General features: G+C 38.6%; 1 protein-coding gene across 4 annotated transcripts in view; it reads right to left on the reverse strand.

Annotated features, from left to right (window-relative positions):
• The window catches only part of ITSN1 (intersectin 1), a 126,988-nt gene that overhangs the window by 15,180 nt on the left and 96,431 nt on the right, over nt 1-15,377 (reverse strand). For all 4 annotated transcript variants that reach the window (XM_089512048.1, XM_089512047.1, XM_089512050.1 and 1 more), the window contains exons 29-33: nt 8,001-8,122; nt 6,183-6,289; nt 4,969-5,152; nt 3,107-3,205; nt 1,778-1,945 (exon numbers count right to left, since the gene is read on the reverse strand). In XM_089512048.1, the coding sequence (XP_089368174.1) occupies nt 1,778-1,945; nt 3,107-3,205; nt 4,969-5,152; nt 6,183-6,289; nt 8,001-8,122 (680 nt within the window). The remainder of the gene's footprint in view (nt 1-1,777; nt 1,946-3,106; nt 3,206-4,968; nt 5,153-6,182; nt 6,290-8,000; nt 8,123-15,377) is intronic.

Genomic DNA, 15,377 nt, shown 5'->3' on the forward strand with positions numbered 1-15,377 from the left:
AAAGAGATAAACCAATTAGGTTTTGATGACTAGAGACTCATTGGAGAGAACATTTCTAGGTGCTGTTGTCCTGGCTGAAAAGGAAGTGTGTAGGAAGAGTGTGCGGAGGATACTGAAGGGGCTTCTTGCCAAAACATCTCAATCTTTGAGTTTTCCAGTTATGGCTATGAATTGGAAGAACCCATATAATAAACTCACAAACACCTCAGAGACAAACAATGAATTATTAAAGATAAGTGCCATAAATACATTGAGCTAGTGTTGCTACTGCCTGGTCTTTTTCCCTCTGCTGTCAACACTAGACATGTTAATGTATCATGAAGAAGAAGCTGAAGTGATGTTTGGATTCATACCCTCATCATCCCCATTTCCTCCAATGTCACCAAAGAGGAGCACTTAAAAGCTTTTACTTCTCATTTAATGTCATCACAGCATCAAACACAAACCAAAACAGAAAATGTGATTACTTTATAAAAGCCAACATCAGAAGCCATGTTTTGAAATTGGTGTGTTTTAAAATTACTTTGGCAATTACCATTATTTAATTGTAATCACATTTTTGAGCTTATAGTAAGGACAAGAAACCCCGACTGCACCCCAATGGGATGCAGCTGGGTTGCAGAATGCAGGAGGGAATTATTGTACATAATTTGCTGCCAATTCCACCAGGCAAGCACAGCCCGGCTGCATCCCAGGTCTCAGGCCTCCTTCATAGGCCGCTTTTCAAAACAGGGAGTTTTCTGACTTTGAAAAGTGGCCTTCGAAGTGTGCCTGGGACCCAGGATGCAGCATCGGCAGCAAATTATTTGCAATAATTCCTGGCTGCATCTCGCAACCCAGCTGCATCTCGTTGCGGTGCAGTCAGTTTTTTTGTCCATGCAATAAGCTCCCAAGTTGCTCCACTCAACACATCATATGGTGGTTATGGGAATGCAAAAACCAAAGCTTCTGAATTTGTCTTCCTGGCAGTGCAGAGAAGGAGAAAAGGAAAGAGAATATGAAGTTGATGCCTGTTGTGACTCATGCTGTTTGTGCATGTTGTGCTAAACTACACTTTTGTGTGACAAGGAAATGCAGTGACCTATGCTGAATTTTAGCCTGGAGTTCCTTGGGGTATGGACTTGTTTTCTTATTTATACTGTAAAGTGCGCGTTGATAGTGATTAATATGTTAACAATAAATAATGTGCAATGGCACTGTGTGATATTTTGTTGCAAGCTTCTCACATGGGTTCTTTTCTGGAATGTCTAATTTCTAAATCCCAGAAAGTTCAAACCATATTTTAACTAATATGAAGTGATTAATCTTTCTATAGTCACAAATAGGACTTGTTTGAGTTTCTGTTTTCTGACTTTTGAATAAATTTTTGGAGATAAGTCATTTTTTTCAACACTGTTCACGTAGAAATGTTTGTAATTATCCTGCTAGAAATACTCTGCTATTGTTACTACACTGGTTGAATGCATTGCTACTATGAGGGAAAGTTATGGACTGAACAAAAGCTGGAGATTTCATGTATTGTAGAACTGTTTATTCAGGAAGAGAAAACAACATATTAGGGATAGTGCAAAAGGATCTAGGAAGAAGGGGAGAAGGAAATTAGCAGTTGAAGAAATTACGCCCAATGAAATGTAGGAGAAAAATGCCAAATTGCAAGGCTTACTTATTAGTCCCTCTTTAGGTACAGAAATTCATCAGTATTGCTTCAGTAGCATTGCTTTTATTTTCTTGTTGATTTTTAGTAAACACAATCTGATTCTATGAATTTCAGCTTTACCTCTGATAATCCTTCACATTGAACATGAGCCTGGATCCATTCTAATCTGTCCGAATTTTCCTTCTCACGAACACCTTCATTAACTTGTGAACACAGTTCTTCTGCTTTCTCCAAGGCATGTTTCAAATGGCTGTGATCAGGGTGGTTTTCAGGAGTGTTTTCTAATATCTATAGGAAAACAAACTGCTTCAGTTCCATTTAAATTAGAAATCTATTCCATTTTAAAGTACTTTTGCTAAATCTGCAAAGCCATATAAAAATACATAAAATTGAAAATCAGTGTGCAAAGGAATCTTGTAGCACCTTCAGTTAGTCTCAAAGATGCCACAGGATGCCTTTGCACACTGATCTTCCAGACTAACATGCTATATCTTTAAATGAAATTGAAAAGTATAACTTAATTCATTAAATCTAGGCCTAAACCAGTAAAAAAAAATGAAACACCTGTCACTTGATTGTTGAAATGGTACAAAATTTACTTCTCTTCAAAGCAATCTCATTTTTATTTTCCTCGCATTGATCCTATATAACCTGAACATTGATTATTTTTACAATTCCCAAACCTTACATGGTCAATCATTTAACGAAGTCGGAAACTGAGTCATCACTTGTGCTCTTGTGCCATGAAGCAGGTAGGGCACTTTGAGAGGAATGATCTGCAGGTAAGACACACAATTATAGCACTCTGGTTCCACTTTAACTGCCATGTATGAAAATTCTGGGATTTCTAGTTTAATGAAGCACTAGAATTCTCTGACTGACAATGTTAAACTGCAAATCCCAGGATTTTCTAAGATGACATCCATGGCAGTTACAGTGGAATCATAGCACTATAATTATGTAATGTGAAAGGGCCCAAAGAAGAAGAGGAGGGACTCCAATTGCATGTTGTTTTCTAAGAGCTTTATACAATCCTGCAGGGTACCTGTTATTATTATTATTATTATTAACCTTTATTTATGAAGCGCTGTAAATTTAAAGTAGTGTTTATTTAAAGTAGGAGTGCAAACTGCCAAGGCCTCTTGTGCAGCCCCCAAAGCGGGGGGAAAGGAAAGAAAAAAACGAATAATGAAGAATCATACATCCAGAAGCATGTGAAAGGCATGAGCCTCAGCAAAAGCATGGTGCATCTTCCTTGCCACTACTTTATCCAATTACCAGTCCCATCTAGAATAGATCTACTGAATCAATTACTGAATGATAAATTATGCAGATCTGGTCACCCAGTGGGTCTGTTCCAGTTAAGACTGAGAATTAGATTTAGGCCTCTGATTCCAGCTTCTCAATGACAGCAGTTCTGCATATTGCCCCATTAGCCAAAAGACTTACATTTTTAATTATCAGAGGGTATCGTGTTACTCGTTGCATAGGTTTTAGAAGAAAGCTTGACAGTGGCATCCCTTTACAGCGAGGATCCATAGCTAACCTCTGAAATAGTAAAAGAGTACAAAAAACCATCAAACAGTGTATTTTCAAAATGCCAAAAGCAAACTGTAGCCCACATTTATTATCTACATTTAGGTAAAAGTCACATCCTGAGAGTGGGGAAGGGATTAAGTCATTATAACTTAACTAAGTCATTACAACTTAAATGCTTATGTTTTTAGGCTTGTGACTATACCACATGGTATTCCAAATATGTCACATGCTATTTTGGATACACACTGCTTATAATACATAGATCATTCAAGGTTTAATATCTTCAGTTTTCCAAACTCCTACTCCTCCTTGTGTGTCACAATGAGTAATATCAAAATAAATCGTATCAGGTTGCTTGTTTGATACTGTTTATTTAAAAACAGAGCTTTTGAAATAATGTTGTAATTTCATATGTGCAATGTGGAAGCCACCCCTCTTCATAGTCCTTCCCAGCACTGAACAAAAGGTGCACGTTTAGAGAAGTTAGAGAAGAAAAGCAGCTTGGGAACCGTGCGGGAGACACATGGTTTTACTTCCTATTCTTGGGTGTAATCCTTTCCTCCACACTCATATAGTGTATACTGAGTGACTAGATGTCCTCTCTTCCAGGACATGTCAACCTTCTGTCCAAGAGGAATTGCAAAATGTCCTCTATTTTGAGCACAATAAAAAAACTTGAATTTATCTTGATATGAGTATTTTTAGTTTGTATTTGGGAATGTCCTACATTTCCTTGTATATTCTACATTTTGTGGAGCCTTGTTCTCCTTTGTGGTTAGGACATCTGGTTGCCCTGTGTGTATAAGAGAGCCCTGGTCCATCACAATGTATGTGGTCATGTGCAACTGTACATACCATACCAGACTATTATGGCAAAATGAAAACCAGCATTCCTTAAACAAGTGGAGAGGGAAGTGTTAGACAGAATGTAGAAGATTTACATAGCACAGTTTTCCTAATACTTCCAAAAACATGGAATTTCTATTGTGGGATGGGGAAGAGACAAAGCTCTGTTACATCTTATGAGCATCCCTCTGCAGAAGCATTGGGATAAAGTATTATAGTCCTTGCATTTATTTATGTTCTCTGGAAACAAAATCTTGGCCTGCTAAGTGCAAAATTCTTTAGTAAGCTTACAATTCAATGAGCTCTTAAAGGCTCCCACTATTGTGCTTTAAAGAAACATCTAGCCAGAAGCTGTTGGAAACTGGATCCTGGATCTGATGAAACAGGACCCTCATGCTCCTTGAGATGTTCAAATGTTTTTTTTAACAAATAAAAGTCTCTAATGCAGAATTATACAGTGCTTTTGAATCTCCTCTGATTTTCAAAAGTCATTTTTGAAAATACAGAGCCCTGGTGGCACTGTGGTTAATTGCCTGTGCTGCAGCCACTCACTCACAAACCATAAGGTTGCGAGTTTAATACTAGCGAAAGGGCTCAAGCTCGACTCAGGCATGCATCCTTCCAAGGTCGCTAAAATGAGTACCCAGATTGTTGGGAGCAATTAGCTTACAGTTTGTAAACCGCTTAGGGAGTGCTTAAGTGCACTGATAAGCAGTATAGAAATGTAATTGCTATTGCTATTTGTTGCATTATATAAAAAGAGTGCTCTTTGAAAAAGATTTGAAAATTAGCTATGCTGGCTAGAAAGTCTGGCAATTCTAGTCCCAAATAATTTATGTTCCTTGTTTTATGCATTTAGAAAAGGAAATGAAAGGAGCTGAATAAGCTTTGAGCAGAACAAATCATCAACACTAATGTTCTCTTACTTTAACAAATTCTTTGAACTCAGAGACTTCATCTGTTTTCTGTTGGATGAGGGCTGCCCCATTAAGTTGACAGCTACAGAAACGAATGTAAGGCTGCATGTGTGGAAGCTGGGCTGTCAGGATATCTCCTATCATTTTGACTGGCATCCTCTCCCCTGACATTTTCTTACGAACTCGCAGTGCTCTAAGTGGAAAACAAAAGAAAATATGGCAGAGATATTCTGGTAAGCATTTAAATTAATAAGAATCTCCTGGATTTCCAGACAAAAGCAATAGAGATTTGGTGTACAACCTGTTCTTCACTGATAGAAGACTCTGATTGATTTTATATTTATGTCATGGGAACAGGAAGGTTCCCATGACCGAACAGGAAGATTCCAAATTTACTCTGCAAACCCATGTATCTGTCATTCTGAACTGAAAGGTTCTCCAACCCTCCATATCAGATTTTGGAGGACAGAGGAGGCAGAAGCTGCACCAAGAAGCATGAATTAACCTCTTCTGATTTTGCTGATGAAAGCCTCAACTTTCATCATGGTGGGAATCATGTGGTTCTTCAAATATTGTTGGATGGTAATTCTCAGAATTCCTTACCAGTGGCTTAGCTGACTTGGACAGCTCAGACCTGTGATTCAAAACTTCTTAAAGACCATATGATTCCCAACCATGATGTATGCTTCTGACTCCCAAGTGGATTATTGTGGTATTGGCAAGTCTTAGGCATAGAACTGGATCAAAGAGCCACTTGTCAATGGAGGAATTTGAATATAAACTCATTTGTTGTAACTGATCTTGTGGAAAGACAAAGCAGCACTCTATTAACGTAGAGGATTTTGTGAAGCAGCAAGCTGGGCCATCCCCAGTTTTGAGGTTGCCCCCATACCGGTCGTGAATCACTCACTGTGTGAACTGTTCATTCTATAATGGGTTTTAAAATAGTTCATGAGAAACCCCCACCGTTTCATTATTCTAGATCTGTAAGAAATATTTGATAAGAAAATAAATTGCAAGATATGTTAGTTGATGGGAATAGCATTTCATTGTAAACATGAAATGCTATACAGAATAACTGTTGGTAACATAAACATATTTTTAGAGCACAATAGCTTATAAACAAAGCATGACTTTTATTTCCTGCAATATTTTTCCAAGAAAAAGGAAGACAAAGGTACCTCAAAACTTTATTGTTGATTTTTTTTAAAAAAATAACTTACTTCAGTAGTTTAATATTGCACATAATCAATTCTTTCCAGTTGACAAAAATCATAGCCACTTCTTTTTCAGTCAAGAGCTCAGAGTCCATCAGTGGCTTCTGGAAGATCTGTGGATTCAAGTGCACAGTTCAGAATGCATAATAACCATTGTGACTGTACTACATTTGCAGACTCAGCTAAAAATTAGAGCTCTTCTAAACTTAATTTCTGCCTCATTGTGAACATGTGACAGGATGTAATACAGCCAATGGCAAGCACTTTAAAATATCATTAGTTCCAATGGGAAAGAACTTTGCTCATTTCACCCATTCACTGGCACAGTGGTTAAATGCCTGTACGGCAGCCATTCACTCAAAACCACAAGGTTGCGAGTTCAAGACCAGCAAAAGGGCCCAAGCTCGACTCAGGCTTGCATCCTTCCGAGGTCGCTAAAATGAGTACCCAGACTGTTGGGGCAAATTAGCTTACTTGCTGTTCACCGCTATGATCTTTGGAATAGCGGTACCTTATCCTCAGCTGGATCATGATCACAATTATTAGGCATATATTGGCAAAAGCAACATATGCCTTGGTAGTTACCTGATGGTTTCCCTGAAAGCATTTATAATTTACCATACAGGATACTGAAATGAATAACTGACATAATGACAAATAATTTTAGCATGAATCTTGCAAGTTTAGTTTAAGTTTGTAGTGCATAGGGAGTCTTGGGTAGAGTTTCTGAGGGGAGAGGTGTGAGATCAAAAATTAAACTCCAGAGTGATCCGTACCACCACTCAGTTTTGGGGAGCACCCTTGTTACTCTGACACCACAGTTCTCAAGATCCTTAACCTTCTGAGTAGATATTTAATAGCGATGGAGGGGGTGCTGTGGAAAGAGGAAATAGGAAGTTTGTTTCCATAAATCCAGTTCCACATAACTAAATCAGGGCCCAGTTCACAATTCATGAATATCATATGTTAGGAGTTCACTATTTAGAGCTTAGATTTTATTCTTCTCTCAGTCTTTCTCACCCCAAGCATCTTAGGAATTCAACTCCTCCAACAGCAAAGTTCAGCTGTCCTGTTATAGTAAACATAACAGTGCAATTGTTTGCTTGATCCCAAAAATGTGGTGTGCCTGTCCACTCTTCATTGCTGGGGCTTAAGGGGAGTTATGTCCCATTCTACCCTTCTCTTCTGGTCTTCTTGCTTATACATCAGATCAAGAAGATCTCTTAATGATTTTCCACTGTGGGACAAGACACTCCAGCATTCTTCCCAAGGCCTTTCCTAGGTTTTCCATTACTTTCAGTGGGTTTCCCCCCTCCATCATATGCCACGTTAGTTTTAAAATGTAATATTCATAATCTCATCATGGGTTTGAATGCAGTTACCTACTGCATAACTTGCATAATTTACATATGGCATTGAAACAGTGCCATTCAACAAAACACTTCAACCAATGAGAAAAATGGGTCAAAACCATTGTTCAAGCCCACTAAAACCATCCACATTATGTAGTGGCTCAGGATAATAGGGATTTCGATTGCAACTTGCATTTATCCATTTGAGCAGGCAATTACATACAGCTATTTCAATTACACTTAGGTAAAGCCTGTATAGCCCCTCTCCACAAAAGGTATAGCTAAAGTTATGTATATTTGTAATTGCCAACTTGACTTCCATAAGGACATGAGCCCAGCAATTCTTATGCAGTCCAGTAGAAGTCACTAGAGTTCATGATTTTGAAAAGCATACCTACAACAAGATTTACAATGATATCAGCAAGAAGAAACAGACCGAAGGCATTTATAGAACATGTATAATTAGGCTCACCTCAGTTACCAACTGCAAATCATTCACATAGTTTTCTTCTGTAACTATAAGTTCATGGATGTACCCCTGCCGTTTCCTTTCAGTGGGTGTCAACATGTCTAGGAGGTGCAAATCAGCACACCCTGGAAAACACAAGGATGGGAGCAAAATTCACTCTCTCAAAAATACTAACATTATTCCTCACAGAACACATGATGGTGATTAGTTAATTCTTGGTTATTTTAGCAGTGAACAGCAGGAAACTCGGTTTGTGGGATCTCTTATTTATTTGGAAAAAAATCTTTAAATTATTGAAGTGAAAGCTCAGGTCTCATTGTACTCCACCCTGGCATCTTATATACAGATATGTTTTTGTATGGAGGAAAATCCAAGCCCACGGCTGATATATTGCAGGCCTACCAGGCCAGATTAAATTTAATATTGCAGGCCTAACAAATCAGATTAAATTTAGTAGCATTTTTAAACAACTGCTGACAAATTTAGGGTCAAATGAAGTATACTTAGCTAGCAGCTCTGTCTTTTTTGTTTTTTTCTTAAGTACAGATGACCTGATCCGGATTGTCCCCCTAAAATGAAGAGTAAGTGGTCTTTAATTCCTTGTCCCCATGGTAGTCCCAACTAAAGTCTCCCTTGCAGCTCCCATTTTTATTGCTTAAAAGTGATTGATTTGTTTTATTGGCAATACAGTTCTCATCTAGGATTGCAACATGGGCAAAAGGTTAAAAATCTTGTGCTTGTTAGGCTCATGAACTAGATAGAAGAGAAATCATATAACAATTTTTTACTGAAAATATTCTTCAGAACTACAGAATCCAACTCTTCCCTGAATGACATTTTTGTCTCTGTCAGCTGGTTCCAACAACATCTAGTGGCTTACTTTCACGAAGGAAAATGTTTGTGCAAGTTGACCTTTCTTTGCACAAGCTGGATTCCATAATTTCAGGTTGCAGTTCTCATGCTGTACTGCTGACTTTAACACAGATGTGTGTGTGGTGCTCAAGTAGATTGTCTGTATACTGGTAGAATAAACTATATAAGGTAGCTTTCCAATAAAAAGTCCCAAAAGAATATCAGAAACTATTATTTTGTTCAAATGTATCAGGCATTTTTGTGTTGTTCCTGTTTTCACATGATTTCAGTTTTCTAAGGCTGCCCCTGCCCCCATCTGATTTGCTTGCAATATCGAAAGACTGAGGATCCCTGCTTGTAAAAAAAAAGTGAAAATGAACAGATGACGTGCTATCACATCAAGTACTAATGCCTCTCCCATTTTATGGATCTAAATCATCTGCTAAAGCTAATAGCAGTTAGCTGTTGGATATAACATTTTCACCCATTTTTCTGCATTTTTTTTAAAAAATTAAACTACAGATAATGTATTTCAGTATAATTTTTAAAAAGGCATGCATACACAGGGAGCTTTTAAGACAAGGTAAAATATCAGGGTTAGTCCAAGACATTTTGCTCCCTGAGACAAAGGACAAGATGGTGCCCCTTTGCATTCTATGTATACAAGCTAATTAGATCAATAGTGGCATTTTATTATTTATCTATTATTTTAGGTATTTCTGTATCATCTCCCAGCCCACAAGGCCTAAAAGCCGTCTAAAAACAATCCTAGAAACCAGTTTTGAAACAGCTAAGATAGCAGTTTCAAACACTGAATGCCATGCAGAACGGCATTGTTTTGGCTGTCCACTGGAAGCAAAAAAGAGATGGGGTCACCCCAACTTGTTTAAGTAGGGAGTTCCCAGTCAAGACACTGCTACAGAGAAAGCCCGGTTACTGGTGATCAGATGGCATCTTCCAAAACACACTACAAGAAAAGGCTATCTGGTGTGTGTGTGTGTAGGACAAGTTGCATGACACACCCACAGTTCTGGTTGCAGTTCCATGCCTTCTAAGATCTACTGCTTTGTGCAGTCATCTTACACTGCCCAAGGCCCTATGAAAGACATTTTCACTGCATGCCCTAGAAGAATGATCCTAAATATACAGATTATCAGCTTGAGGACAAGAAACTGTAGAGACTGTAATTCTGTCATAAAGTATAGCTGATGTTCTGTTTGCTCTCCATTGGAGGCTGATGGGAATGCTATGCCAACATTGCTAGAGTGAGGTATAAGCAGGCTACATCTGATTCTCATAATATAAATCCAGCTCCACTGATGTCCCATGATAGCAGCACCCTGATGGTATAATATTTTCCTCACCTAGGCTACATTCGCACTACAAAAATAATCCAGTTTGACACCACTTTAACTGCTATGAAATCATAGGATTTGTAGTCTGTTGTGGTACCAGAGTTCTCTGACAGAGAAGGCAAAATGTCTCACAAAACTACAGTTCCCAGAATTCTACAGCATTGAGCCAGGGCATTTAAAGTGGTATCTAAATGGATTAGTTCTGCAGTGGAGATGCAGCTCTATTATCACACAAGGAACCAGTTGCCTTGGCTGTAGGGCAAAATGACAATCTGAATCTGATTCTGATCTTACTGCATTACTAAGCACCTTTTATCCTGTTGAGGTATTGTCCAAATAAGGTGTCTTGCCTGACCTTTCTGCCAGTCATTACATGGTGAAGTATTATTTTTTTGTGCCAGCAATGTCAATACAGTCAAATCATTGTTCCCAAAGAGCTTACCACCAAAAATAATAGAAATACAACAGGAAAAGGAAGAGAATGATGTGTTTGGTTGGGAATGAGTATTTAACACAAGCAGTGGAGAGTAATGCCCTGCTGTGCTCTACTCAACACAGGAGGATCCAGACCCACTGACATCAGTGGTTAATTAAGGCCAGGGGTGAGGATTGTGAAGCCCTCCAGATGTTGTTGACCTGCAACTCCCAATATTCCTTACTACTGATTATGCTGGCTAGAGCTGTTGAAAACCGCAGTCTGACAACACCTGAAGGCCTGCACAATTCCACCCCCTGGTTACGACTAACTAAAAACCCATTGGATTCAATGAGTCAGCTCTGGGAATGACTAAATTTAGGTTCTCCGAAGAAACTCTATAAGCTTTTATTTGTGATTTCTTCTATGGGAACATGGAGGCAAGCACACCTCAGAAGACCACCATGTCCAGGAAACAAGCAGATAGATATCTAATACCCAGCTGCTTGTGCTTCATAATTTTGTAAACCAGGGATGACACTGAATGGGACAGTAACACTATTAGACAGGGAGAGTAATTTAACGTTAGATCAAATGTAGGTAAGTGCAGCTCCTTAAACTCTGTGAAAATCTACATACCAGATTGGGAGACATTGTGGAATGAAGTCCTAAAGGTGGAGATCCTTGAAACTAGGCAGTGGCAGCTTCTGCAAATGGGAGTTCATCTGTTCAGGTAAATGCTAATTCTAAGCATTAATGTGTAACCTAACAAAGACCCAGAGGTGTGGCTCCTTCCGTATGCTTTTCCTCTGAAATGGCTTTTTAGACTTTTCCCCTTCTGCCCATGGGATTTCAGTCATGGCATACATATGCATATAGATTATGGATGGAAAGAATATTAAAAATATTTTTAAATGATCAAAATGGGCTTGAGTGGCACAAAACACATGTGAAGAGAATCCTCAATTGATGAGAATCTTCACAGTTCAGGACGTATTCTCTGCAAAATTCATACAGAGGTTTTGCACAGAAAACAGCATTTTCTGTACAGAAGAAATGTGAATAGTGTTTGAAAATGGCACAGGTTTTGAAATCTTTCTTACAGTGAAAAGAAAATCACTAAAAGTATTTGTTGCTTCCTTTGAGAAAAAAATTAGCATAGAACTGCATCCCTAAAGATGTACATGTGCACACATTTTTTTCTTTCATTTTATTTTTACATTATGTGTCACACTTGTTTTTGCAAAACTACAATATAAATATTTTCAATATAAAAATCCATGAATTTTTGAAGGTATATTTATACATTGTTCTGGAATATAATTCTTCAAGTGTATCATGGGACCACACATTTGATTTTTCAGAGACCATCCAACTCAAATCATAAGGTACAGTGGGACCTTGTTATCCGCTCAGGTTTGCAAAAACTCTGAAGCCACAAAATGTAAACTCAGGGATCCCAGAATTTTCACAAGTGAGATCTGAATTTTCAGATCATGATATTGACATCTGTTGTAACATCTGCAAAATATGAAATTTTGGTTTTGCAGTTTTATGGAGTAAACGAGGCAAAAATCATAACTACATATGGTTGAAAGCCATATAAACTGGCTGATGATGATGATCAACCCAGAAGAGGCTTCCAGGTATCTCACCCTGTCACCACAAGGGCCTTCTCAGAATCTATAAGGTTAAAACTTGTCCCACATCCCGAAGTGGACTTTGCCACTTTTTTCATTTGTTCACCATCTTCTTGTTGGTGGTTTGCAACCAGGGAGGATTAATCTGTTGTGGAACTTCCAACTCCCAGAAGCTCTTACCAGTGGCTATGCTGGCTATGGCTTTTAGGAATTGTGGAGCCCCTATTCAATTTCAATTTTGTATATTTATTATCTTACTAGTTCATGGATTTAATTGATCCATAAAATAGGAAACTTCAATACCATATACAAACTGTGTAGCTTAATTACTAAAATGTTCAAGGTTGTGCCCAACCATTTATAGCTTTGGACAAACCTGATCTAGATGGTTTTTCCATCCGTACCCGCAGCTACAGGAGAATAATTTCAGCCACATAAAAAATAACAATACAAAGACTGAAACAGCAGCTGGGGGAGGGTTAAAATGGTGTTATACTACTAGAATACTGGACAGAAATAATAGTAATGAAATGGCCAAGAAGATAGCTCTAATTAATTTAGTAATATTATTTATAAACAAAAAAGCAAGCAAGTGTGCATACCATCACTTTTCATCCTCTAGGTAGATAATAAAACTTAACAGCAGCCCTGTAAAAGACACTATCCATCATCAAAGAAATATCTGAATAAATGCACTATATTTAGTATAGGATCTCAGTCATTGCCAATAATATGTAGTCAATATTTATTTCAGAAAGCATCTCTGTGTTATTTCTCTATCACCTTCAAAAGCTGCAGAGAGAAATTTTCTATATTCTTAGATTACATTTACTAATAGAAAACATGTAGGGGAGGTGAAGAGTAGCCATCTCTGAATCTTCGCTTTTCTTCAGTGGAAAAGTACCTGAGGCTCAGGTCACATCACAAATCTTAAAAAAAAATAAACTGTAAAGTTTTGCCTGAATATTGATGAGACTAATGGACCTATAAGGTTGAGAATTATATGTATATGCCTGTGTGCGTACACACACACACATCACAGCCGGTGTGGTAGAGTGGTTTGATTGTTGGACTATGACTCTGGAGGCCAGGGTTCAAATCTTTGTTCAGCCATGTAATCCACTGATAACCTTGGGCAAGTCACATTCTCTCACCCTTAGAGGATGGCAATGACAACCTCCCTCTGAAGAAATTTGCCTAGTAAACCTTTAGGGTTGTCATACGTCAGAAACGACTTGAAGGCACACAACAACCATCAGAACACTGAGGTTCCAGCTCAGAAAGATATAGCCCACAGAATTACCGTAAATAAAAATGTTTTCCTTATGATGGCTTCCCATCACTTACAAAATTAGTACAATTAAATACTTCACTAGGAAAACATCTGATGCCTACTGGAAGAAAATTGACTACTTTACCTTTCTGTTTCATCATACTGATTATAAATCTAGGATTAAGCAAAGATTACACTTTAGAAAAAATGAATTAGCATTATGGTCCAATGAGATCTCATATAACTCAGAATAAAATGATACTTTATTGGAAAACAGAGGGCGAAGGAGTCATAAAATTGTCAAGCAAAGACCAGAGATATTTCATACTGTCTCTTCAGGTCTAGCAGCTCATTCACTAATCTGTGTTGCTGCTGTTGTGTGTCCAAGTTGTTTGACTTATGGGACCTCTATCATGGGTTTTTTTCTTGGCAAGTTTCATTAGAGGTGGGTTTGCCAATGTGATCCTGAGGCTGAGAGTATGTGACTAGTCTAAGGTCACCCAGTTTCCTACTTTGATCATATGCAGCTTCTGAACACACTTTCTCCCCTTAAAATTTCCTTGCATTCATGACTGGTCCATGTGGGTGTGATGTAACTGGAACTAGGATACTTAGCTGGAACTCTCAAAAAATCTTTTAATACTACCATTATCACGTAACATACAATGGGGGGGAGAGGTTCATAAATGTCATTTGCAAACACAGAACATAATCTGTTCAGTCTGTTAATCTGTTTCATCCAGGAGTTTCTAGATGAAATGGATTTTCTAGATCCATGTCAATCTGGCTTCAGACCTGGCTATGGGACAGAGACAGCTTTGGTCACCTTGGTGGATAACATCTGCCAGGAACTGGACTGAGGCAGTATGTCCCTGCTGGTCCTGCTAGATCTCTCAGCGGCTTTTGATACCATCAACTATGGTATCCTTCTGAATCACCTCTCTGGGATGGCACTTAGGGGCACTGTTATGCAGTGGTTCTGGTCCTTCTTGGAGGGGTGAACTCAAAAGGTGGTGTTGGTCCCACAAAAAGTCCCACTGGGTTCCGTTTTGTCCCCCATGTTATTCAACATCTACATGAAACCGCTGAGAGAGGTCATCCGGCGTTTTGGGTATGCTGATGATACCCAACTCTATCTCTCAATTCCATCTGATTCCAAGGAAGCTGTCTCTGACTGGGGCCAGTTATAGGGATCACATAACTCCCTTGCTGAAACAGCTTCACTGGCTACCAGTTCATTTCTGGGCACAATTCAAAGTGGTAGTTATGATTTATAAAACCCTACACAGCTTAGGTCCAGATTATTTGAGACTGTATCTCTCCATACAAACCTGCTAGAGTGCTAAGATCTTCCAGGTAAAGCTTTCTTTCAGTCCCTCCACCATCACAGGCTCACCTGGTAAGGACACGAGAGCGAGCCTTCTCGGTGGCTGCTCCTGCCCTCTGGAATGCCCTTCCATGAGAAGCAAGGCTGGCCCCCTTCTTGCTGGCCTTTTGTCGGCAGGTAAAAACAGCTCTGTTCAGGCAGGCTTTTAATGTTTAGTTATGGGATGGGCTTTATATGAGAAAGGTTTTGTACTTTTATTGTGTTTTTAATATTTGTAATGTTTTTAGCTGATGTTTTTTTTCAAAAATTATTGGAACATGTTTTTAAAATTGTTATTGTGAGCCGCCTTGGGTCCCTTTGGGGAGAAAGGCAGGATAGAAATAAAATAAATAAATAAATATCCCCAGCAAAAGTATCACCTCTTTTCTTTTGCCTTGAATCTCCTTCCTCTCATTTTCTCTCTGCCTACTCCCTTCTCTTCAGTGGACAGCTAAAGAATGTATTTGCCAGACATCTGA

The sequence above is a fragment of the Sceloporus occidentalis genome, unplaced genomic scaffold (assembly GCF_023333645.1).
Source record: "Sceloporus occidentalis isolate IW3139 unplaced genomic scaffold, rSceOcc1.0.p SCAF_2, whole genome shotgun sequence".
Lineage (NCBI taxonomy): Eukaryota > Metazoa > Chordata > Lepidosauria > Squamata > Phrynosomatidae > Sceloporus > Sceloporus occidentalis.